This window comes from Schistocerca nitens, chromosome 11, assembly GCF_023898315.1.
Source record: "Schistocerca nitens isolate TAMUIC-IGC-003100 chromosome 11, iqSchNite1.1, whole genome shotgun sequence".
Lineage (NCBI taxonomy): Eukaryota > Metazoa > Arthropoda > Insecta > Orthoptera > Acrididae > Schistocerca > Schistocerca nitens.
Window position 1 is genome coordinate 164,102,216 of NC_064624.1, and position 26,554 is coordinate 164,128,769.

The 26,554-nt window shown below is 41.5% G+C and overlaps 1 protein-coding gene across 1 annotated transcript; it reads right to left on the reverse strand.

The window, feature by feature from the left end:
- Positions 1 to 453: 453 nt before the first annotated feature.
- On the reverse strand, positions 454 to 18,632 carry LOC126212742 (uncharacterized). Its single transcript, XM_049940151.1, has 6 exons — positions 18,607 to 18,632; positions 18,446 to 18,563; positions 16,087 to 16,248; positions 14,606 to 14,714; positions 8,008 to 8,138; positions 454 to 531 (listed from the first exon to the last, which is right to left on the reverse strand). The coding sequence occupies exons 1-6, from the start codon at positions 18,630 to 18,632 to the stop codon at positions 454 to 456; spliced, it is 624 nt and encodes a 207-aa protein (XP_049796108.1).
- Positions 18,633 to 26,554: the final 7,922 nt, after the last annotated feature.

Here is a 26,554-nt window from a genome sequence, read left to right on the forward strand (position 1 = left end):
ACGTCGCGCAGCACCTCCTGCTAGAAGTCAGCCCGTCATGCAGGATTTGTGTGCTGTTGATTCCAACGACGTGTGTCGCCTGGCCCTCGCGTCAGGGCGTGGTGCATCACCAGTCGGGCCAGCTCGACACCCCTCTCCTACGACAGTGAGACAGTCTATCAGTTCACACTGGCAGTGTCAGTAAACAAGAGCGTGACATCCGTTGAAAAGTTATTACAGTTTTGTAGCATTAAAGTCTTAATACTGTATATACTCGAATAATCCGCACCCTCGAATAATCCGCGCACCCCAATTTTGAGGAAGAGGGGAAAAAAAATTATTTTTTGCTTTAATTTGTTTTATTTACAAAAACAATTGTTCCAACGTTGTGATGTGTTCGAAAGTATGTATAATAACTACTGGTTTGAAGCAACGCTGCTGTACAGGTTGATACATCATTAATATGCAACCGATTCAGTGGCGTGCAGCTGGCCAGCCGGCGGGCAGGTGACCGGGGAACATTATCACCGCCAGCCGGGACTCTATGCGTACCTACAATAGCAAAAAAAGAAATGTGAATTATCTTGTTTAAGAATTTGTTAATACGGTATTGTTGTTGTTAAGGTCTTCAGTCCTGAGACTGGTTTGATGCAGCTCTCCATGCTACTCTATCCTGTGCAAGCTTCTTCATCTCCCAGTACTTACTGCAACCTACATCCTTCTGAATCTGCTTAGTGTATTCATCTCTTGGTCTCCCTCTACGATTTTTACCCTCCACGCTGCCCTCCAATGCTAAATTTGTGATTCCTTGATGCCTCAAAACATGTCCTACCAACCGATCCCTTCTTCTAGTCAAGTTGTGGCACAGACTTCTCTTCTACCCAATCCTATTCAATACCTCTTCATTAGTTACGTGATCTACCCGCCTTATCTTCAGCATTCTTCTGTAGTACACATTTCGAAAGCTTCTATTCTCTTCTTGTCCACACTATTTATCATCCATGTTTCACTTCCATACATGGCAACACTCCATACAAATACTTTCAGAAATGACTTCCTGACACTTAAATCTATACTCGATGTTAACAAATTTCTCTTCTTCAGAAACGCTTTCCTTGCCATTGCCAGTCTACATTTTATATCCTCTCTACTTCGACCATCATCAGTTATTTTGCTCCCCAAATAGCAAAACTCCATTACTACTTTAAGTGTCTCATTTCCTAATCTAATTCCCTCAGCATCACCCGATTTAATTTGACTACATTCCATTATCCTCATTTTGCTTTTGTTGATGTTCATCTTATACCCTCCTTTCAAGACACTGTCCATTCCGTTCAACTGCTCTTCCAAGTCCTTTGCTGTCTCTGACAGAATTACAATGTCATCGGCGAACCTCAAAGTTTTTACTTCTTCTCCATGAATTTTAATACCTACTCCAAATACGGTATGTGCAATAAAATATTTTAGTCAATACCAGTACGTTTCCTCTCTTACCAGTCTATTCATCACTTTAATCGTCATCACTAGCGGGAGAATCATTGTCGTCTTCACCATCTTCCCACAGAGCGTCGTCCTCTGTTCCATCCAGTGAATTTGTGATTCCACATTTTTTGAAGGATTTTTCCACCAGTGGTTGTGGAATGGAGTCCCGTGCACTTTTCACCCATTCACAAATCTGGGACAAATCCGGCCGCTTGATTTTTCCACTAGGTGTGAACTTACGGTTTTCATCAGCCATCCATGGTGCAGCTTTGAATGGCCGATTTATACACACATCTAGTGGTCGTAGGATGGATGTTAGCCCTCCAGGGATAATGACCAAGTCAGTTTTCCCTTTTTGTAATTTGTCTCACACTTCCTCAGTTGTATGTCCGCGGAAGCTGGTCCAGGACCGACATGTTGCATAAATTCAGTAACGCACCAGGACGACGTTGCCAAACGTGTGTCACCCAGTCAATTATAAGTTCATTGTCCATCCACCCTTTCGGATTCGCTCTGATATTTTCGGAATAGTTTTCCTTTTAAATATCACGTAAGGTGGTAGCTTTTGTCCATCGCCAGTTACACACAACATCACTGCAGATCTTTCTCACTGCCGCCAGTTCGTATCGTGATGCTGGATTCTCCTTTCCTGTTCACTGTGTTGTCGAGCGGCATCTCAAAATAGACTGGCGTTTGTTTGATCCGCATTACCAATTTGCAATAATATATAAGACTGTTTCGGCACAGATTTATCACATAACGATGAAAATTCACAATTTTTTCCTTGTAATCGCCTGGAAGCCGCTGAGTGATAGTAGTTTTCCTCCCGAATCCTAAACCATTTTTGGGTTGAAAAATCTTGATAGCCAGCCCCGGCTAGCTTTGAAACTGGTAATGCCTAGTTCTTTGGCTAAAGACAATGCTTTAAGTTGGCACATTTCACTCGTCACCGCGCATCCGTGTTGTCGTTTCTCATCTACATAATCGCAGAGCCTTTTCTCAAGGTCCGGATGCTTCGCTTTTTGGCCGCAAAATTCCCGGCGATTACTATTAGTTTCTTGAAGCTGCGTTTTATTTTTTCGCCAGCCGCGAATACAACTCTCACTCACATCGTACTTTCTTTCTGCTGCACGGTTTCCAATATTCTCAGCTTCTTCAATAATTTTCACTTTTTCTTTACCAGTGTACGAGCAATAACGAGAACTTGTAGCCATAATTAACAAGTTTGAAGACATTAATACTTCACCCCTAACGTGCTACTGATGCGTCACAGACTGAGGCCGCAACAATGCAATAGTATAATGGGATGTATTGTTGGAGGTGGAGCAGTACCAACAATGTTTCGAATAATCCACGCACCCCAGTTTTTCGTTCTAAAATTCGGGAAATATCATGCGCGGATTATTCGAGTATATACGGTATAATCATACTGCAGAATGATCTCTGCTGCACCCACATCCATTCCATAAATAAACAATAAAAAGTTGTAAGGCAGTAGCTGTCTTTGCGTGCGATTACTGTGTTAACATTTTATTCAAGAAGAATAATGTTATGTTTAATATTCAACACAATTGAATAAGAGGAACCTCTGAGGTAGGGTTTACGAGGAAAGGAAAGAAAACTCGCAGTCAGGCCCTGAAGACCACACAATAGTCGACAGACTGCCGTGTTATCCTCTGTCATTCATCGTCGTATGCAGTAGCACAGGGTCAGCACACCTCACTCCCGGCCATTGTCAACATTTTGAGATTGAAGCTACTACCTCTCGATCAGGTAGCTCCTCAACTGACATCACGAGGCTGAGAATACTCAAGTCCAGTTTTCCCGCAAACGAAAAATCTCTGGCAATACCACACGAGGATCTGTCTCGTTCACCATTCAGCTGTTGAGACAGACGTTGTTTGGGAGGATCATAACATTTGACTAGCATGTCTTGGAGGTTGTGAGGTCAGCTGGGAAGGATATCAGGGGGAGAGGATCAGATTCAGGGGGTCAACTTGAAAAAATAATAGGCTCACCAGAAGTATAGACTTGAGGCACTCAAAATGGGTGACGAGAGGAATGTTACTGAGATTTTTGGAAGTGGAAGCTGCATTAGTCAGAGAGTATGAGGAGGAGATTTGTTTTTGATTAACATCTGTGGGGTAGTTGCGGGAGAGAAAAGCCTAAGAAAGGTCACTAGTGTAGGTGTCGAGGGATCTTGTGGCAGAACAGATATGTTGCACAGGCTTTAGGGATGGGAGCGTTTGATGTGGATCAGATGTAGCGCTGTCAAAGTTTACATTGACTCTGAGAAGCTCATCTGCAGTAACCAGCACGGTTTTAGGAAACAGTGGTCTTGCAAGACACAGCTGGCCCTCTTTGTGCATGATATACAACAGGCTCTAGATACCTGCTCCCAGGTTGATGCCATATTTCTCGACTTTCGAAAGCCATTCGACTTAGTTCCGCACAGTTGCTTCCTCCAAAAAGTGCATGCTTACGGTCTATCCGATGATATATGCGGTTGGATAGAAAGTTTTCTATCAGACAGAGAGCAGTATGTCGTCCTGAATGTGGTGACTTCAAGCGTAACTTCAGGTGTGTCCCAGGGCAGCATAATAGGTCCACTGCTTTTTACAATTTACATAAATGATCTGGTTGATGGTATTGACAGGGGCATTAGACTGTTTGCCAATGATGCTGTAGTCTACAGGAAAGTAGTATCACATGGAAGTTGTGGACAAATCAATGCGGATTTGCAGAAAATAAATGCGTGGTGTAATGACTGGCAGTTATCTCTCAATATTAGTATGTGTAACCCACTGCGTATAACAAGGCGGAAATCCCCATTGATGTACGAGTACAAAATAAATGCCCAGTCTTTGGAAGTGGTAACATCCGACAAGTATCTGGGTGTGACTATTTGAAATGATCTCAAATGGAATGATCAGATTACACAAATAATGGGCAAGACGGGAGTGGTAACATCCGCCAAGTATCTGGGTGTAACTATTTGAAATGATCTCAAATGGAATGATCAGATTACACAAATAATGGGCAAGACGAACTCTACGTTGCGGTTTATTGGTAGAATCCTGAAGCGATGTAGTCCTTCAACAAAGGAAATTTCTTACAGTACGTTAGTTTGTCCAGTCTTAGAGTATTGTTTGTCTGTATGGGATCCTTACCTGTCGGGTCTGATTCAAGAGATTGAGAATGTCCAAAGAAGAACAGCAATATTCGTGACTGGTACATTTAGCCATCACGAGAGTGTTACAGATCTCACTGAAAGTTTGAAGTGGGACACACTTGCAGATAGACAAGGCGCTAAACAGAAGGGACTGCTCACTAAAATCCGAAATCTGATCTTTGCCGAGGATGTAGAGCATATATTATTACCACCAACTTTCAGATCACGTAATGATCACCATTCAAAGATAAGGGAAATTAGAGCTTGTACTGAAGTGTTCAGACAGTTGTTTCTCCCTCATGCGATCCGTGAGTGGAACAGAGGGGGAAATATGACTTTGGCGCGAATTTTGCCCTCCGCCACACACCGCTTGGTGGCTAGCGGAGTATGTAAGTAGATATGTAGATGTAGATTACTGGTCAGTTTACCAGCTGCCACTTCTCCCAGTAGCACATTTTTACATCTGCAGCTACATCTGTACTCTGCAAATCACCGTGAGGTGCATCACAGAGGGTACATTCCATTGTGCTGGTTATTAGGGTTTCTTCCCATTCCATTCACATATGGGACATGGGAAGAATGACTGAGTGTCTCTGTGCTTGCAGTATTTATTCTGATCTTATCCTCATGATCCCTATGTGAGTGATACGTAGCAGGTTGTAGTACACTGAGTTTGCTATAATTTTCATGCGTATGGCACTGTGTTATGCATAATTATTTTTGTGTTACAAGAATTTGAATATTGCACCCAAAATTATCAGCAGTAATAAACTTCCATCAGTAGGTGTATCTAGTTGCATTTTTCAACTGCTAATGTGCCATATGAAGTCATTGTGAGTGCATCAGTGCAAAAGGTTTTGGAGATGTCTTCACACCTTTTTCTACTGTGTGTGCAAATTTCAAAATAGGTAACTTGAATGAACAAAGAATATGCATTAAGTTTTGTTTTATGCTCAGCAGGACTGCAGCTGAAACCCACAATGTGCTACATGATGGTTCTGGTGGGCAAGCAGGAAAATTTTGAGTGTTTTAGTGATTTTAAGATGCCCAGGAGCCTGTACAGGATGACAAACACTCTGCCCAGCTGTCATAATGCACAACTCCCAAAATGATCTTTCAAGTGCACAAAGAGATCAAAAAGGATAAAATACAAATAGTACATGTTTAAAATTTCATACGAGCCGTGTCTAGGTGATGAATTGAACAAAGAGACAAATTGCAGCGAATTTCGTTCCTCGTAAGTAGAAAGCACACCACCGAGGTAGAATGTACACCAGTGAGACGGTCGGGATCAGGCGCGCAGTCAAATGTAAACGAGGATTCGAGATGATCCAAATTTCCTGCCCAGAGTCATAACTGCCAATGAATTGTGGGCGTGTAGTTATGATCCTGAAACAAAGTGGTAGACCCTACAAAGCCATGGACCAAAGTTGTCAAGGCACTGTGCAAGCTGTTGGTGTGCCCATAATGGTGTGGGCTGTGTTTACAAAGAATGGACTGGAACCTCTGGTCCAACTTAAATGATCATTGACTGGAAATGGTTATGTTCAGATACTTGGAGACAATTTTCATTCGTGCACTTCACATTCCCATACAGCAATGTCGCCAGGCAACACTTGTTTGTGACTGGTTTGAAAAACATTGTAGACAATTCGAGCGAAATGACTGGCCCACCCAGATCACCTGACACAATTCTCCTTGAACATTTATGGGACGTGTAGTCAAGAGGTCAAGTTTGTGCTCAAAATCCTGCACTGGAAACGCTTTCGCAATGACGAACTGCTTAGAGGCAGAGTGGCTCAATATATCTGCAGGGGACTTTGAATGACTTGTCGACTCAGTACCGTGCCGAGTTGCTGCATTACAATGGGCAAAAGGAGGCCCGATATGGTATTAGGAGGTATCCCGTGACTTTTGTCACCTCAGTATATTGTACAGTACTGGCCATTAAAATTGCTACACCAGGAAGAAATGCAGGTGATAAACGGGTATTCATTGGACAAGTATATTAAACTAGAACTGACATGTGATTACATTGTCATGCAATTTGGGTGCATAGATCCTGAGAAATCAGTACCCTGAACAACCACCTCTGGCCGTAATAACGGCCTTGATACGCCTGGGCATTGAGTCAAACAGAGCTCGGATGGAGTGTACAGGTACAGCTGCCCATGCAGCTTCAACACGATACCACAGTTCATCAAGAGTACTGACTGGCGTATTGTGACGAGCCACTTGCTCGGCCACCATTGACCAGACGTTTTCAATTGGTGAGAGATCAGGAGAATGTGATGGCCAGGGCAGCAGTTGAACATTTTCTCTATCCAGAAAGGCCCGTACAGGACCCGCAAAATGCGGTCGTGCATTATCCTGCTGAAATGTAAGGTTTCGCAGGGATCGAATGAAGGGTAGAGCCATGGGTCGTAACACATCTGAAATGTAACGTCCACTGTTCAAAGTACCGTCAATGCGAACAAGAGGTGACCGAGATGTGTAACCAATGGCACCCCATACCGTCACGCCGGGTGATGTGGCCAAACACGGATGCGACCTTCACGATGCTGTAAACAGAACGTGGATTCATCTGAAAAAATGACGTTTTGCCATTCGTGCACCCAGATTCGTCATTGAGTACACCATTGCAGGCGCTCCTGTCTGTGATGCAACGTCAAGGGTAACCACAGCCACGGTCTCCGAGCTGATAGTTCGTGCTGCTGCAAACATCGTCGAACTGTTCGTGCAGATGGTTGTTGTCTTGCAAATGTCCCCATCTGGTGACTCAGGGATCGAGACGTGGCTGCACGATCCGTTACAGCAGTGCGGATAAGAGACCTGTCATCCTGACTGTTAGTGATACGAGGCCGTTGGGATCCAGCACGGCGTTCCGTATTACCCTCCAGAACCCACCGATTCCATATTCTGCTAACAGGCATTGGATCTCGACCAACACGAGCAACAATGTCGCGATACGATAAACCGCAATCACAATAGGCTACAATCCGACCTCTATCAAAGTCAGAAACGTGATGGTACGCATTTCTCCTCCTTACATGAGGCATCACAACAACGTTTCACCAGGCAACGCCGGTCAACTGCTGTTTGTGTATGAGAAATCGGTCGGAAGCTTTCCTCATGTGAGCACGTTGTAGGTGTCGCCACCGGTGCCACCCTTGTGTGAATGCTCTGAAAAGCTAATCATTTGCATATCACAGCATCTTCTTCCTGTCGGTTAAATTTTGCGTCTGTGCACGTCATCTTTGTGGTGTACCAATTTTAATGGCCAGTAGTGTATGTGTCATCTTTTACCTCCACTTAGCTTCTTACACGCCGACACGTCTTTATCCTGCCGTTACCTTACTTGGCCTCGCACCCACCTTGCAGTAGTCGGCTGCCGCCCTGCACACGTCCTGCAGCTCCTGGGATGCTGGCTGCCACAGCTGTGGCCCCGCACTACTCAGGAGGGCCATCGCCGTACCCGCCACGCAGATCACGCCCACGCCCTTCTCTGCCGAAGGGATGAAAATGGGACACTTTGTTCACTCGCTCAGGAAGGAGTCAAGGTGTGGCCACTGCTCTCTACTTCTCTAAAGTATATTGACAACAAATTATGACTGGCACTAAACTACTCATACAGAGGGCTGTAAAGAAAACTGTAAATAAGTTTCATGCCCAAAAAGCACAGATAGAAGCACAATAATCCCACTGTTCCACAACATAAAAAAAAAAAAGATCGCCCAAATCTGGGAATCTCCACATAAAACTGACCCCAGTCTTCCAGCTATGCATTTGCCTGGTCTGTAACTATTAACTTATGTTAGATCTCCACTTTGCGGTGGAGCACATTCATTATCTGCTACAATTGTTCCTTGACAGACAATCATTAATTACTTGATAGTGAAAAATGTCTTTTGTGTGCAGCATTTTTTCTGCCCCCCCCCCCCCTCCCCCCCACTCCCGATTGTTTTTGAGCAGCGGTATGCAAGTTGTTTGACGAGATGAGGCTTGTTTTGGCCAGATCTTGTTCTGTGCTGTTTGTTGCAGACTGTAACAAATAATTTGGGGAAGACTGATCAAAGCACTTGCTGCTATTCGAAAAAAGGAGAAGGGTTGGAAGGATGGGAGTAAGAAATAAAATAACATTGTGTATCATTTGAAATGTGACATTGCTGGTAAAAATTGGGTTGGCCACAAAATCACACTGTCAGAACTAAAGTCTACCAGAACATTTTCAAGTGAAACTCTCAGTTTTAGAAAAGATAGCACACAAAACTTTAATAAATTTTAAAATTCTGTACTAATTTCACTCTTTTTAATATTTTTCTAATTTTTTTCTAATTTTTTTTATTTTTATTTTTATTTTATTTTTTTACTTGGAGTTGGTTTTCCATACATTATTATTATTATTATTATTGATTATCAGACTCACCTCCAGATGTAACCCACAACTTTACAGAAAACCTAAGTTCACTAATACACAAGTTCCCCACTCATACTGTCATCATCAGAGGAGAGTTTAATCATCCAACAATCACCGAGGATAATTACAGTTTTGTAAATGACGGATATGAAAAAAGAAGACCTAGTTACAACAAATTGTTCAGAAGCCCACTCATGACAGAAATATACTGGATCTAAAGGCCCCCTACACAGTCAAACAAACTGTAGAACTTTACTAAATTTGTAAAGTATTTGACCATGCATTGTTCTGTCTGATATGTTTGTCAGTGCCCAGATTTAGTTGACATTGAAAGAGCAAAAAATTACGATGATTGACAGACGGGATTCATTGTTCTGTACATCGTGAAGCACTTTGTGCTACATTAGCACGTGAGGAAATTAATGGAACAAATAACAAAATTTCTGAAGTTGCGTGCTTTATTGTAATGTCATAAACAAAGAGTATGGAGTACGAAGAGTATGGAGACTTTATATATCACTGCAAAGTACATCGGTTAAGTCAAACAGCTTGCCTGGAATGCTTTCTCACTATTGTTGAATTTATGAAGGAAAAAGGAGTGCAGGAATGAAAATTAGAACACCTGGAATGGATTGAAGAACTCTCATTTTAGGTGGACTTGACTGCACAGTGGCCACAGTAAGACACTGCAAGATGAGAAACAACTTCTTTCTGATTTGGTGGGGAGGCATTTAAAAAGAAAATCACGTTATAGAAGTCATACATTCTGACAAACACAGTTCAGTTCCTAAGTTCAACGCTGTCAAAGAAAATACACGGACTGAAGAATTCATTATGGTCTTGAAAGAGTTATGAGGATAGTTTCTGAAATGTTCTGAGGACACTGTCAATCTTATGTATGTTTTCAAGCTGTTTATGAGTTTGCTTGCCATTTCAGTTGAGCGTGTGTGTGTGTGCGCAAATGTAACTGACAGATCTGTAACATAATTCTTATTTCAGAGACAAATCCTTTTACATTAAACCTGTCCAGAACATCTACAGTGCCAGGACACCTATATTGACATTGCCAGCACACCTATATTGCTTACCTCAGGTAGTTTCCACACCTCCATAATGAGGTTGCAAAAGTGCCTCAATATTGATATCAGTATATGTGTGTGAAAGACCTTTTTTTAATTATGAAACTAAATAAGTCACGATTACGTAGCACCTTGAGGCCAAAAACATGTAAAATTGTCTGTGTCTGTCAGTATGCCAACAGTTTGTACCAGTTAAAGATTATATTATGCCAGTAATAATGAAATAATACTGAAAATTCTTATTGTTTGTGATCTATGTTGTTGAGAAATGTGAAACATAAAACAGTCATATGCAGTGCAACTGCATTGCCATTTAAATGCAACATGTTTGCAGTCTCCCCTTCCTCACACTCAGAAAGTTGCAGCCAGGTTGAACACTGTGGCGCTCCTGCCAGGACACAGCCAGTAATCCAAAGTCTTGGCCACCCTAGCCTTACACCAATTGAGACAAGATTTGTTTGAGCTTCTGTCAAATCATGTGGAATCAACAGGGAACATATCTTCTCCACAGCTAAATAGTTACACAAAATCAAATGCACTACAGTCTTCAGTAGGCATACAAATGCCTCTGTCTCACAGTAAGCCAGATATCGAGCCTTTTCAAGAGTACTGCATGATGTGTTGCATACGGCAACCGTGTTTTTTGGAACAACAAGCTATTTTAGTCGACATTCACAAGATTCACCACTGACAGAAGGAAGACCACAATGAAATTCTGCAAACGGAGTGTAAAATATGTTTTTTGAATGTGACTGATTACCAAAAGCCGAACAAAGTGATTTGAGGCAGTGTCATCAAGTTAGGCCATTAATTGCAAAAATTGTAAAAAAAAATTCATGCAACAAAATGCATCATGTGAAATTTCCACTTCTTCAGACTGTGACTGTAAACAAACTACTCTATCAATTTCTGAGGTGTCATGTTTTTAATTATGACAAATGACACAAGTAAAGTCACTTCTTCAAAGTGAAATCTAGAGATTATTTCTAACAAGTTAGAAAGCAATGCTGTTTATGTTAGTAATTGACCATTTTTAAAAATAAACTAGTAGAATGTCTGTTTATGACTGAAAATTCAATCATTTCTTGATTTTTTTACACATGTGCTCAGAATCCATTCATGCTATATTTTGAATATGTCATTGATTTTCCTTAAAATGAATATGAGAACTGCAGATGATATTTACTAGTGCAGTTGAATTTTTAGAGCCATCAATTTTGTTGGAATAATCTACATCCATACTCTGCAAGATACCATACAAGTGTGTGGCAGAGTGTATCCTGTACCACTAATAGTCATTTCCTTTTCATGTTATACGTCTCTCTCCACTATGTACCTCCAGTTTCTCTTACCTTATCTTCATTGTAGCAACGGCCTTGCCACAGTGGATACACCGGTTCCCATGAGATCACCGAAGTTAAGTGCTGTCGGGCGTGGCCAGCACTGGGACGGGTGACCATCCAGCCGCCATGCGCTGTTGCCATTTTTCGGGGTGCACTCAGCCTCGTGAAACCAATTGAGGAGCTACTCGACCGAATAGTAGTGGCTTTGGTCAAGAATACCATGATAACGACCGGGAGAGCAGTCTGCTGACCCCATGCCCCTCCTATCCGCATCCTCCTCTGAGGATGACATGGCGGTCGGATGGTCCCGGTAGGCCACTTATGGCCTAAAGACAGAGTGAGTGCTTATCTTCATTGTCCTTATGTGAAATGTATGTTGGGAGCAGTTGAATTGATCCACGGTTGGCTTGGTTCTCTAAATTTTCTCATGTTCCTCGAAAAGAACATAATCTTCCCTCCACGGAATCCCATTTGAGTTTAAAATTGGCATGAGTTTGAACCTACCAATAACAAATCTAGCAACATGCCTCTGAATTTCTTTGATATCTTCTTGTAATCTGACCTGGGGCAGATGCCAAACACACGAGTAATATTCCAGAATGGGTTGCACTAGCAAGCTATGTGCTGTCTTCTTTACAGATGAACCACACTTTCCTAAAATTCTCCAGTAAACGCAAGTCAGCAATTTGCCTTCCCTATTACAGCCCTTACAGCCCATACTTGCTGTTTCTATTTTATATCGCTTGCAATGTTACGCCTAGATTAATCAATGTGACTGTGTCACACAGCACACTATTAATGCTGTATTTGAACATTAAGGATTTGTTTTTCCTACTCATCTGCATCAATTTACATCTCTGCTTATCTTTTGTGATGTGTGGCTTCTGCCAACATGTTCGCTATGTTCCAAGATGAGTGTTGGATCACTATTACCCGCAAGTACCGTGCATCTATGCTTCACTCTGGGCTGAGGTTACCTAAGTGGCCTCCCTTGCTACTTATCTAATATTTCTGGAGTGCTTTCTGTAATGTTTCCTTCTGTTGCCCTAAGATTTGTCACTGCCAAGACAAACATTACTGTAGGTGTAAAAATAAGTTTTTGACTTTGAAGATTCTTTGCAAATTTACAGTTATTACAAGTCTGCAGTGGTGTAAAGATTGTTTTTCCTTACGTAGTTTCCAATCAGATTTAAATTACCCAGTCCGAAAGTTCTTATCATTTCCAGATTCTTTGGATTTGAAAAACTATCAATTACTTCTCTTGTTGAAACATAAGATTTTAGTCTTAAACATGTTGAAGTAAACAGCCTAACTGTTGCAGGAGTCATCACATTGTCATCAAATGATTAATTCTCACTGTTACTCTTCAGGAGTATCTCCACAATCTAAGCTTAACACGTTATTTCCTTCGCAGAAGAGACGATGAACAAAACACTGTGATGCTAATCCAGATGGACAGTAAGGTGTAAAGTGAAGCTGAATGCAGCAAGGGGAGATCACTACACACAACGTGCCAGTACAGACCACAGCTGCCAAAACTGAAAAGCGACTGAGAAGGGGTAAAAAGTTCCGCTGTAATCTTACACTTGTCAGTAGCACTCAGATACCTGAGTGGTGATGTTCTACACTTGCCATTGGTGCTCAGAGGTCAGCAAGGAGGCCTAACTTGTCAATAGCACTGTCCTTGAGACAGAGAAGTTGCTGTCCACGCATCAGCACGGCTTTAGAAAGCATCGCTCCTGCGAAGCGCAACTCACCCTTTTTTCACAGGATATCTTGCAAACCGTGGATGAAGGGTATCAGACGGATGCCGTATTCCTTGACGTCCGGAAAGCGTTTGACTCGGTGCCCCACTGCAGACTCCTAAGATACGAGCATATGGGATTGGTTCCCAAGTATGTGAGTGGCTCGAAGACTTCTTAAGTAGTAGAACCCAGTACGTTGTCCTCAATGGTGAGTGTTCGTCGGAGATGACGGTATCATCTGGAGTGCCCCAGGGAAGTGTGGTAGGTCCGCTGTTGTTTTCTGTCTACATAAATGATCTTTTGGATAGGGTGGATAGCAATGTGCGGCTGTTTGCTGATGATGCTGTGGTGTACGAGAAGGTGTTGTCGTTGAGTGGCTGTAGGAGGATACGAGATGACTTGGACAGGATTTGTGATTGGTGTACAGAATGGCAGCTAACTTTAAATATAGATAAATGTACATTAATGCAGATGAATAGGAAAAAGAATCCTGTAATGTTTGAATAATCCATTAGTAGTGTAGCGCTCGAAACAGTCACGTCGATTAAATATTTGGGCGTAACATTGCAGAGCGATATGAAGTGGGAAAAGCATGTAACGGCAGTTGTGGGGAAGGCGGATAGTCATCTTCGGTTCATTGGTAGAATTTTGGGAAGATGTGGTTCATTCATAAAGGAGACCGCTTATAAAACACTAATACTACCTATTCTTGAGTACTGCTCGAGCGTTTGGGGTCCCTATCAGGTCGGATTGAGGGAGGATATAGAAGCAATTCAGAATCGGGCTGCTAGATTTGTTACTGGTAGGTTTGCTCATCACGCGAGTGTTACGGAAATGCTTCAGGAACGGGGGTGGGAGTCTCTGGAGGAAAGGAGGCGTTCTTTTCGTGAATCGCTACTGAGGAAATTTAGAGAACCAGCATTTGAGGCTGACTGCAGTACAATTTTACTGCCGCCAACTTACATTTCGCGGGAAGACCACAGAGATAAGATAAGAGAGATTAGGGCTCGTACAGAGGCATATAGGCAGCAATTTTTCCCTCATTCTGTTTGGGAGTGGAACAGGGAGAGAAGATGCTAGTTGTGGTACGAGGTAGCCTCTGCCACGCACCGCATGGTGGATTGCGGAGTATGTATGTAGATGTAGGCCATGCTTAAATTTGTCAACAATATACGGGGATCAGAGGAGCACAAGTTAACTCATCAACAGCATTCAAAGGTTTAAGTCAAGCACAGCAAACTAAACTGATGCAGGGACACACCTTGAAGAATGGCAGATGCCGCTGTAGTGTGTCGTCTACGAGAGTGTCTCTGGTGTACGACAGCACCGTGTCCACTTTCACGCTGTCACTCTTCTCGATGATCTGTCGGAGCGGCTCGAGAGGGTACCCCGTGATGCCGATGAACCTCGCCTTGCCTTTGCCACAAGTTCCTGCAGCACTGGAAGAGTCTCCTGAATAATTATGTCCAGGTTCAGAGCAAACTCCACATCATGCACCTGGAATGTGAGAGGAGAAAAATTTTTGAGTTACTCATTGTGGTCAAATGTCATGTCATGGAAGGTTTCCACACTTATGCAGAAACACAACATAAATACTGGAACTTCCTAGCAGACTAAAACTGTGTGTCAGACCAGGAATGGAACCTGTTGGCTCTGTCTTTTGCTACCGAGCACTTGTCAACTGAGGTATCCAAACACAAGTCGCAATCTGCCTCTGCATTGAAATATTTTTGCAAAATTGTGCTTCACATCTGTAATTTATTTAATGAAGGAAATGTTTATATACACCACCAGCTGCTGCATAAAGTTTATTAGAATTTGGAGTTTTGTTCTGTTACATTTCTGCTCCAAATCTTGCCATAAATTACACATTTATCACAGATCTTGAATATGAAGCATCAGTTAAACTGCACATTTGCATTGAATCCAAGTAGGAACATGAAACAAACACAATTGTTACAGTGACATTTTTAGTATGATTTGCTGAGCTAAAGTTTAGAGAAATGAGATGTCACCAGATAAAGTTGTTATCTCTACTCCAATTTAAGAGATGGCTTCATTAATGTGCAAGGATCAATTATTTGGTGATGATGAAACCAAGGTATAGATCCCTTCAGAACATAGTGTATAATGAACTTTCTGTATCAGCAGCAAAGGTGGACATTGTCAAATCCCTGCTGTTGTGCTAAAGGCACTTTTTCTTCCACTTTTGAATATAAATTCTGAGTGGCTGATTTCACACTATAGTGAAGAGTTGACTGACTGGTGGAATGATGTCTCAGATAATTTAGAGTTATGACAGTGCTTTCTTTTGAAAAACTTTCAACGGTGTGTGATTGCAAAGCTGTTTCTCCTTTCCTGAGTAGACTTAATACATTCAACATAAACGTTTAATTTCTCAGTAATGTAAATAAATATTATGTCAATTAACCATGTAACACTTAGTTATATTTTTAGCTTTAGCATAATAGTAAAAAAGAGTGACATAAAGAACACGTGGAGAGTAGTTCAAAAGTAAGCTGTTCAAAAATAGCACTGAAATTGTCAAAAAATAACACCAAAATTGTCAAGAAAATAAAACAATTATTCCTGTCCCTACATGCAAGTATTCTTACATCCGCTGCACGGAGTAGCCACGTGATTTGAGGCGTCACGTCACGGACTGTGTGGCCCCTCTCCGCCGGAGGTTTGAGTCCTCCCTCGGGCACGGGTGTGTGTGTTGTTCTTAGCATAAGTTAGTTTAAGTAGTGTGTAAGTCTAGGGACTGATGACCTAAGAAGTTTGATTCACACACATATTTAATAATTCTCACACCCCAGGCTCTAACCATTCCTCCCATTGTTTCCAGCTGTAACATCGGAGAAATCACCTGTATGACGTCCACGTAGTCCAGTTGCAGCAGCTCGAGACTCTTCGCGACACTCTCTCTCGTCTTCTGCACAGAGAAGTCGAACATGGTGCGTGGGTCCATCGTATAGCAGGCTACCTTGGTGGCGATATAGTATGCCTGCCGAGGAATCCCCTTCAGGGCCTGCAAAACAGGTAACAGTGGACAAATTTTAGGAACACTGTAAAAACTGGTCAACCTACTCTTTTACCCAAAGCTGAGCATTTCCTGTAATTTCAAACATTTTGCAGTATGCAGCCAGGTGAAGTCTTCAATAACTACCAGTATTATGACAGGTGAAATCCCTATAATTTTTGACATGCAAATGTAATGAGAAAAAGCTATGGGAGGAAATTTTACAAATATAATAGCACATTACAATCGCTATCTTTTACTGCAGAGTTTGTCCAACTTCACCAAGCAACTTCTGTTTTACATCCTTTATCGCTCTGGAGAGGAAGTATGTTATCATTTTTATTGTTGCTTGCAGACATTTGTTACTGAGCAAGCTGGGGCTACCCCATTTGTTCTTGTAACACTTCCGATGCCGATGTAATTTTTTTCTTTTCTGACGTCTTTTCATTAGTAGTATGCATACGATAGCTACAGGAAATTACTAAATCCTTATTCGTGCATTATTTTATTAAACTTTGTGTTACTCACTTTATAATTTAGTGACAGCCAGTGAGAGCAGTACATTCATTTCATATGAAAACATTTTATTTAATAAAACATTCCTAATTTATGATAACTGTGCATTTCAAACAAACTTCCATGATACTGAAATTGTTTATTCTGGATGAACATAACTCATTTAAAAGTCCTGATCTCCACTTTTCACCAAACGTTTTATTTTTTCCAAAAATGTAATATTTCAGAAATTATTCCTATTCAAAATGTTGAAACCTTAAAAGGTACTTCTTCTCAAAATCCAATGGCACAGTTGTGTTGCCTTGATTTTTCTGTCTTCAAAAATATTTATGTCACGTACATAGCCTGTTGGCTGAACACACTGCCAAACATGACATCCTTCATTTCAATGACTGCTTCACAGCCTGTGCCATATGGATCCTTCCCACCAACACCAGCTTTTCTGAACTGCGCAGGTGACTTTCCCTGCAATACGTCCTACATTCCCGTAACCCTCCTGGCCTCAACCTTTGTTAGTCACTGTCCTCACCCATCCAGAGCTTTCCCTGTTCCCATTCCAACACTAGACAGCTGGCATTCCACCATCATACCGAGTCTGTTTACTTCTCTCCTTTTCCGCTACTCCCCCCTCTCTCTGCTGCCCTCCATCTAACCTGCAGCATTTCACTGTTTGGCACCGCTACCATACTATCCCTCCCTCTCCCCACGCCAGCCTCCTCCATACCCCCACCCAGTCACCACTCCCATCATGCACTGGTGCTGCTGCTCGCAGTGTGGTTTCAGTTGCCTGAGACTGCAGTCGTATGTGTGTGTTGCATTTGCAGTGTGTGTGTGTGTGTGTGTGTGTGTGTGTGTGTGTGTGTGTGTGTGTGTGTGTGTGTCGTCTATTTTTAACGAAGGGCCTACTGGCTGAAAGCTTTATTTGTGACAGTCTTTTTGTTGTGCCTACCTGCGACTCAGCATCACCGGTACATGGTGAGTAGTAACTTTCCTTTTCATAATATTGTTGAGCTATGTAGTTCACATTTGGAAACAAAAACCCTATCAGTGACTATGTATGAAATTGAGAATTACTGAAAGGGGTGTTCTCAGTGGTTATTTGAAGATTAGCTGGTTTTCATGATGTCATTTATATGTTGTTATAAATAATATAGCCGGCCGAAGTGGCCGTGCGGTTAAAGGCGCTGCAGTCTGGAACCGCAAGACCGCTACGGTCGCAGGTTCGAATCCTGCCTCGGGCATGGATGTTTGTGATGTCCTTAGGTTTAACTAGTTCTAAGTTCTAGGGGACTAATGACCTCAGAAGTTGAGTCCCATAGTGCTCAGAGCCATTTTTTAAATAATATATGTGCACAACTTTACCAAAAAATATACATTAACTATCATATTAGCACTTGCAAATTCAGGGATGCTGGACTCCAGAATTGATCCAAAATACAACAGAGGTAATGTTTTTCAATACAGGGTGTAAACGATAATTGCTTAGAAAGTAACACAGTGGTGTAGGGGAAGTTATGATGAACAGTTGAATACAGGAGACTTGGGATCTATCAAGCTGGAGAATAACCTCAAATTGGCATACAAAAGCCACCTAATCTACAGCACATGCACGCTGCACAGACTCGAAGAAATGGGAACAGCAGCTTCCATCCTTGGTTAAAGGATTAGGCCTACTGCAGCTCGACCTCACCTTGCCGAGAACTTCTTCAGACCTCCCGAGGCCGTAGAAGGGTGCCGTGTCGATGTAGTTGGTGCCCTTCCGGATCGCCTCCCGCACTGTAGCAATCGCATCCTCTTCAGGGTAGTCCCTAAAACAGCACATGTGGTGTCATTGCAGGTGAGCTGTCTCACCTCTGTGCATTAATACAGTCGGTCATATATTGGCCTATTATAATATTATATAGGGTGTTTCACGAAGATGAGTAAATATTTTAGTAGGCGGTAGTACACAGCAACTCTAGTAAAACATTCCGTATTACACATTTCTGTTTTTCAGCTGGTTCAGATATAGCTGGCTTGTTGGGATGACTGCTTACTAAAATACCTGATACTAATTCCTGTAGGAGTAGAAAATACACATTTCTAGTGAAGTGGAATACACTAACTTTTATTATGTTGATATATACTCACTACTATTTTTCTTTCTGTTACACATATTAATAATTACTCATTTGAAGTAATTTAAGGAAAGGCAGAAGATAAAGTTCATCTCATTACTTATGCAACGCTACAATTCTGTAAAAACTGAAAATTTATGAACAGATCCGCCTGTTCAGTCAATTCAATAGTTTCAAATCCAGGTACACAAAAATTTATTTACGTAATGCAATTTTTGTACAAGGTACATAGAATTCTGAAATAGACATTTTCAGAGAATGTTGTATAACATCCATCATTTAAAATGTGAACATTTACATCATCTGCAAAGTACATGGTACTGCAAATAACATCATGGAGGGATATCAAATGGGGACAGCAGCTCTTCATATCAGTGTTAACATTATCACTGGATCAGATGGTATATTATAGACCTGGAAATAATATTTTGATTTTTTTAACTGCCCTGAGCCAGAAAACAAACTCAAGAAAACTAGCCCTCCAGCAGGGAGGGTTCTCTTGTCAGTGACCCACCATACTGTTCAAAAAAAGTGAATAATCATAAAATGGCTGGGACTGACAAATTAGCAGTGGAATTGCTGAAATATGGTCATCATAAACTACATGAGAAATTGTTATGTCTTATTCTTAAAATTTGGTGGGATGAAAAAATACAGGTTGAATGGATGGAATTAATCATTGACCCTATACAAAAGAATGGCAATGGCCTTGCCGCAGTGGCTACACCGGTTCCCGTGAGATCACCGAAGTTAAGCGCTGTCGGGCGTGGCCGGCGCTTGGATGGGTCACCATCCCGCCGCCATGTGCTGTTGCCATTTTTCGAGGTGCACTCAGCCTCGTGATGCCAATTGAGGAGCTACTCGACCGATTAGTAGCGGCTTCGGTCAAAGAATACCGTCCTAACGGTCGGGAGTGCGGTGTGCTGACCACACGCCCCTCCTTATCCGCATCCTCCTCGGAAGATGACACGGCGGCCGGACGGTCCCGGAAGGGCCACTTGTGGCCTAAAGACGGAGCTTTTTTTTTTTTTTTTATACAAAAGAATGGAGTAAAACAAAATTGCAGGCATTACAGAGGAATTTCCCTACTGGTCACAGCACATAAAGTATTTTCGTGGATAATATTGCAAAGACTCACACCTTATACTGAGAAGTAATAGAGGACTATCAAAATGAATCTACAACAGACAGAATAGTTTGCAGCAAGTTCATCAATGAAACAGTACAGAAAAAACAAGGACGTCCATTACCTGTCCATTAACTTTTGGGGGGTGTACAGTTCTGTACACAGAAAAATGGTATGAGAAATCATGACAGAATACAGAATCCCTAAAAAAAATCATAAGTCTGGTCAAAATGTGTACAGAGAAGGCAGCAAGCTGAGAGACATCTTGTGCCTCATTATCTTCCACCCTGTCATTCAAAAAGAAGGAAGAGAAACCCGATAAGCAACTAATGGAAAAATGACAATCAACTAAATATAATGGCCTATGCAGATGGCACAGTGGTGGAACTGAAGTACTGTTCAAGAAACTAAATGCAACTATCATGAAAATATGTTTAAACATTAATGAAGAAAATATAGAATAGAATAGAATATCTTTTTTAGAATAGAATATTTTTATTAGCCTTTCAGTATTTTTCATACACTTGGCTTCGGGAAGAAAAGGAACTAAAGACCTTTTCTTCAGCATTATGTAAAACAATGTTTTATACAGGAATTAAATACACACATAAGAAAAGAATCACAGTAAATAACTAGCTTATATAATATCAAAACATTTTCTTCATAACTTAGGTAAAACATATATTTTGGTGATTAGTTTCTAAGAATTCTTCAGTTGTATAGAATTCGTTGTTTTTTAGCCAGGTTTGCAATGTATTCTTATATTTATTTAGTAGTACTGTACAAGCTGAGCATGGTAACTTATTGAAAAATTTTATGCTTAAGTACTTATAATTATTATGGATTACAGCAAGTCTTGTGGAAGGCAAGTCCAGCAGGTGACTGTTTCTTGTACTGTGTGCATGCACATCACATCTCATGTTCAATTTTTTCAGATTTTCTCTGGCATATATTAGACAGTTATATATGTACATGCTTGGCACTGTCATTACGCCAAGAGATTTAAAATAATTTCTGCGGGACTCTCTGGGTGCTAACCCCTCCATGCACCCGATTGCTTTCTTCTGCCATCTGAAAATACATTCAGCCCCTGGGGAGTTACCCCAAAGCAATATTCCATATTGCAGTTGGGAATGAAAAAAAGCATAGTACGAGAGGAGTAGCAATTGCTTGCTCACACTGTTTCTTAATTTATACAATAAGAAAAGTACTCATGCTAGTTTACTACATAGATAATTGGTGTGTCCTTCCCATGAGAGCTTTTGGTCTATGATTAGTCCAAGTAATTTCACTGTTTTGTTTTCATTTTTAGTTACTTTGAGATTAAATATTATTTCTTCTGTTTTTGTTTGATTTATGCACAGCTGGTTAGCCTGACACCAGTAATTAGCCATTTGCATCATTTCTCTATTTTTGTCCAGTACACTCTGTAAGTTCTCTCCTGTACTTATTAATGTCATATCGTCAGCATATAGTATGTTCTTACACGGTATGTAGAATAAAAGAACTTGCAAAGAGAAAACATGACTACATAACAGTGCGATGACCTCCATGTAGACTTTCAAGACATCAGATAACTCAGTGTTAATACAAATGACTGCAATAGAAGATGAGTCCAATACCATATTAGACTAAGGAAAGCTCACAGTGTTTACTTTCCCCCCCAAAACCTTCTATCCTCCAAACTGAATCTCTACAACATAACCATCAGGCCAGAACTGGTGTATAGAGCAGAAACGTGAAGTGTGACCAAAAGAGAAGGGCACCAACCCTGAATCTTTGAAAATAAAGCGTGTAGGATATTTTTTGGGCCAACATTTCACCAAACAACAAAAGGTATGTTGGCATATCCAATGAAGAACTAGTTAAGCTATGCAACAAACCTCTTAAAGCGAGGCATTTGCAAGAGTGGGCCGTGTCAGAATTGACCGTGACAGCATTGTCAGTCATATACAGGGTGTTACAAAAAGGTACGGCCAAACTTTCAGGAAACATTCCTCACACACAAATAAAGAAAAGATGTTATGTGGACATGTGTCCGGAAACGCTTAATTTCCATGTTAGAGCTCACTTTAGTTTTGTCAGTATGTACTGTACTTCCTCGATTCACCGCCAGTTGGCCCAATTGAAGGAAGGTAATGTTGACTTTGGTGCTTGTGTTGACATGCTACTCATTGCTCTACAATCAAGCACATCAGTACGTAGCATCAACAGGTTAGTGTTCATTGCGAACGTGGTTTTGCAGTCAGTGCAATGTTTACAAATGCGGAGTTGGCAGATGCCCATTTGATGTACGGATTAGCACGGGGCAATAGCCGTGGCGTGGTACGTTTGTATCGAGACAGATTTCCAGAACGAAGGTGTCCCGGCAGGAAGACATTCGAAGCAATCGATCGGCGTCTTAGGGAGCACAGAACATTCCAGCCTATGACTCGCGACTGGGGAAGACCTAGAACGACGAGGACACCTGCAATGGACGAGGCAATTCTTCGTGCAGTTGACGATAACCCTAATGTCAGCGTTAGAGAAGTTGCTGCTGTACAAGGTAATGTTGACCACGTCACTGTATGGAGAGTGCTATGGGAGAACAAGTTGTTTCCGTACCGTGTACAGCGTGTGCAGGCACTATCAGCAGCTGACTGGCCTCCACGGGTACACTTCTGCGAATGGTTCATCCGACAAAGTGTCAATCCTCTTTTCAGTGCAAATGTTCTCTTTACGGATGAGGCTTCATTCCGACGTGATCAAATTGTAAATTTTCACAATAGACATGTGTGGGCTGATGAGAATCCGCATGTAATTGTGCAATCACGTCGTCAACACAGATTTTCTGTGAATATTTGGGCAGGCATTGTTGGTGATGGCTCGATTGGGCTCCACGTTCTTCCACCTACGCTCAATGGAGCACGTTATCGTGATTTCATACGGGATACTCTACCTGTGCTGCTAGAACATGTGCCTTTACAAGTATGACACAACATGTGGTTCATGCACGATGGAGCTCCTGCACATTTCAGTCGAAGTGTTCGTACGCTTCTCGACAACAGATTCGGTGACCGACGGATCGGTAGAGGCGGACCAATTCTGTGGCCTCCACAGTCTCCTGAACTCAATGCTCTTGACTTTCATTTATGGGGGCATTTGACAGCTCTTGTCTACGCAACCCCAGTACCAAATGTAGAGACTCTTCGTGCTCGTATTGTGGACGGCTGTGATACAATACGCCATTCTCCAGGGCTGCATCAGCGCATCAGGGATTCCGTGCGACGGAGGGTGGATGCACGTATCCTCGCTAACGGAGGACATTTTGAACATTTCCTGTAACAGAGTGTTTGAAGTCACACTGGTACGTTCTGTTGCTGTGTGTTTCCATTCCGTGATTAATGTGATTTGAAGAGAAGTAACAAAATGAGCTCTAACATGGAAAGTAAGCGTTTCCGGACACATGTCCACACAATATATTTTCTTTCTTTGTGTGTGAGGAATGTTTCCTGAAAGTTTGGCCGTGCCTTTTTGTAACACCCTGTATATGACAGGAGGACATAAGGCAGCCAAGAAGTAGATAGCACAGTGAGGTGACCTCATACTGAAAAGGGATGGAAAGACAGGAAGAACTGGAGGCAGATAGTGAGAGCGATGCAGGATCGTCATGTGTCAAAGGAGTCATGGAATGAGTTAGTGTAAGAGAATACCTCATTAGTCACTACTTCTACAGTTTATCAGAATAGCTGGACTTAGGAATGTAAATTCTGCTGAACTCTAATATTTATATTAAATAGATCTTGATTTTTCCACTATATGTACAGGTAATAGTGGTCTGTGTAGAGTTAAAAAGCTGTATTTGAAGTATCAGATAATAATAGCAGCTGAGCAGCATAGCATGAGGAAGAAGAGGATTTTTTTTCCAAATATCTGTTTTTCTCCTAACAGACATATATAAAGTAACCTATAAGTAATTGATGAAAGGAGAAAATATAAAAATGCAGTAAATGAAGCAGGCAAAAGGGAATACAAACGCCTCAAAAATGAGATCGACATGAAGTGCAAAATTGCTAAGCAGGGATGGCTAGAGGACAAATGTAGGGACGTAGAGGCTTATCTCACTAGGGGTAAGATAGCTAGCTACTGCCTACAGGAAAATTAAAGAGGCCTTTGGAGAGAAGAGAACCACTTGTGTGAATATCAAGAGCTCAGATGGAAACCCAGTTCTAAGCAAAGAAGGGAAGGCAGAAAGGTGGAAGGAGTATATAGAGGGTTTATACAAGGGCGATGTACTTGAGGACAATATTATGGAAATGGAAGAGGATGTAGATGAAGATGAAATGGGAGATAAGATACTGCGTGAAGAGTTTGACAGAGCACTGAAAGACCTGAGTCGAAACAAGGCCCCGGGAGTAGACAACATTCCGTTAGAACTACTGACACCCTTGGGAGAGCCAGTCCTGACAAAACTCTACCATCTGGTGAGCAAGATGTATGAGACAGGCGAAATACCCTCAGACTTCAAGAAGAATATAATAATTCCAATCCCAAAAAAAAAAGGTGTTGACAGATGTGAAAATTACCGAACTATCAGTTTAATAAGTCACAGCTGCAAAATACTAACGCGAATTCTTTACAGACGAATGGAAAAACTGATAGAAGCCGACCTAGGGGAAGATCAGTTTGGATTCCGTAGAAATGTTGAAACACGTGAGGCAATACTAACCTTACGACTTATCTTAGAAGAAAGATTAAGAAAAGGCAAACCTACGTTTCTAGCATTTGTAGACTTAGAGAAAGCTTTTGACAACGTTAACTGGAATACTCTCTTTCAAATTCTGAAGGTGGCAGGGGTAAAATACAGGGAACAAAAGGCTATTTACAATTTGTACAGAAACCAGATGGTAGTTATGAGTCGAGGGGCATGAAAGGGAAACAGCGGTTGGGAAGGGAGTGAGACAGGGTTGTAGCCTCTCCCCGATGTTATTCAATCTGTATATTGAGCAAGCAGTAAAGGAAACAAAAGAAAAATTCGGAGTAGGTATTAAAGTCCATGGAGAAGAAATAAAAACGTTGAGGTTTGGCGATGACATTGTAATTCTGTCAGAGACAGCAAAGGACTTGGAAGAGCAGTTGAACGGAATGGACAGTGTCATGAAGGAGGGTATAAGATGAACATCAACAAAAGCAAAACGAGGATAATGGAATGTAGTCTAATTAAGTCGGGTGATGCTGAGGGAATTAGATTAGGAAATGAGACACTTAAAGTAGTAAAGGAGTTTTGCTATTTGGGGAGCAAAATAACTGATGGTGGTCGAAGTAGAGAGGATATAAAATGTAGACTGGCAATGGCAAGAAAAGCGTTTCTGAAGAAGAGAAATTTGTTAACATGGAGTATGGATTTAAGTGTCAGGAAGTCGTTTCTGAAAGTATTTGTATGGAGTGTAGCTATGTATGGAAGTGAAACGTGGACAATAAATAGTTTGGACAAGAAGAGAATAGAAGCTTTCGAAATGGGGTGCTACAGAAGAATGCTGAAGATTAGATGGGTAGATCAAATAACTAATGAGGAGGTATTGAATAGAATTGGGAAGAAGAGGAGTTTGTGGCACAACTTGACAAGAAGAAGGGATCGGTTGGTAGGACATGTTCTGAGGCATCAGGGGATCACAAATTTGACATTGGAGGGCAGCATGGAGGATAAAAATCGTAGAGGGAGACCAAAAGATGAATACACTAAGCAGATTCAGAAGGATGTAGGCTGCAGTAGGTACTGGGAGATGAAGAAGCTTGCACAGGATCGAGTAGCATGGAGAGCTGCATCAAATCAGTCTCAGGACTGAAGACAACAACAACAACAACACATAAGTAATTACTACAATTATCACTTTGAGTAGATTAGTACCAATTATAGGTTATTGCCAGTATACTTTACAGAAGTAGCCATCAGTGTTTGCCCCTGCCCGTCAGTGTATGACTTGACTCATTCCTTACCATTGAAGGCTATCCTTAATGATGGGATTGATGGAACACAATGAGTGAGTGAATGAATGAATGATAATTGCACAATTTGAAGAACAGAATTGTATATTTTTTGTAGACTGAAATCGATCATGTAACTGCTTCACAGTAAAAATGTCTAAAAAGAATTCTAAAACTTTTGTAGTATTCATATAAAAAGATTTCACAGTAAATATTGCCACATCTCCTGCACAACAAATTGTGCTTCACAGGTGTCGCTCACCCGTATAGCCCGTGTGCCGACACCCAGTGCCAGGTGGGACACTTTGAGACCTGTCGTACCGAGGTCATTATAGCGCATCGCTTTCATGGCCGCCTCGTCGTGAAAACCCGGAACGTAAGTTGGGGGTAGCATTTCTCACAGGGTCTTGTCCTCTGGTGTTTCTGCAACAGAGAAGAAAGAAGTTACAAATATTGATGGTGACACTGTTACCTTACCCACCAGAGAGACAACAGGTAAAAATCAACACTTTTATCTTTCAGTGTGTTTACATTAGCAATATTTTAATATATTCACACAAAAGTGTTTCCTTCAGTGTTTCCTGTAGAGTTA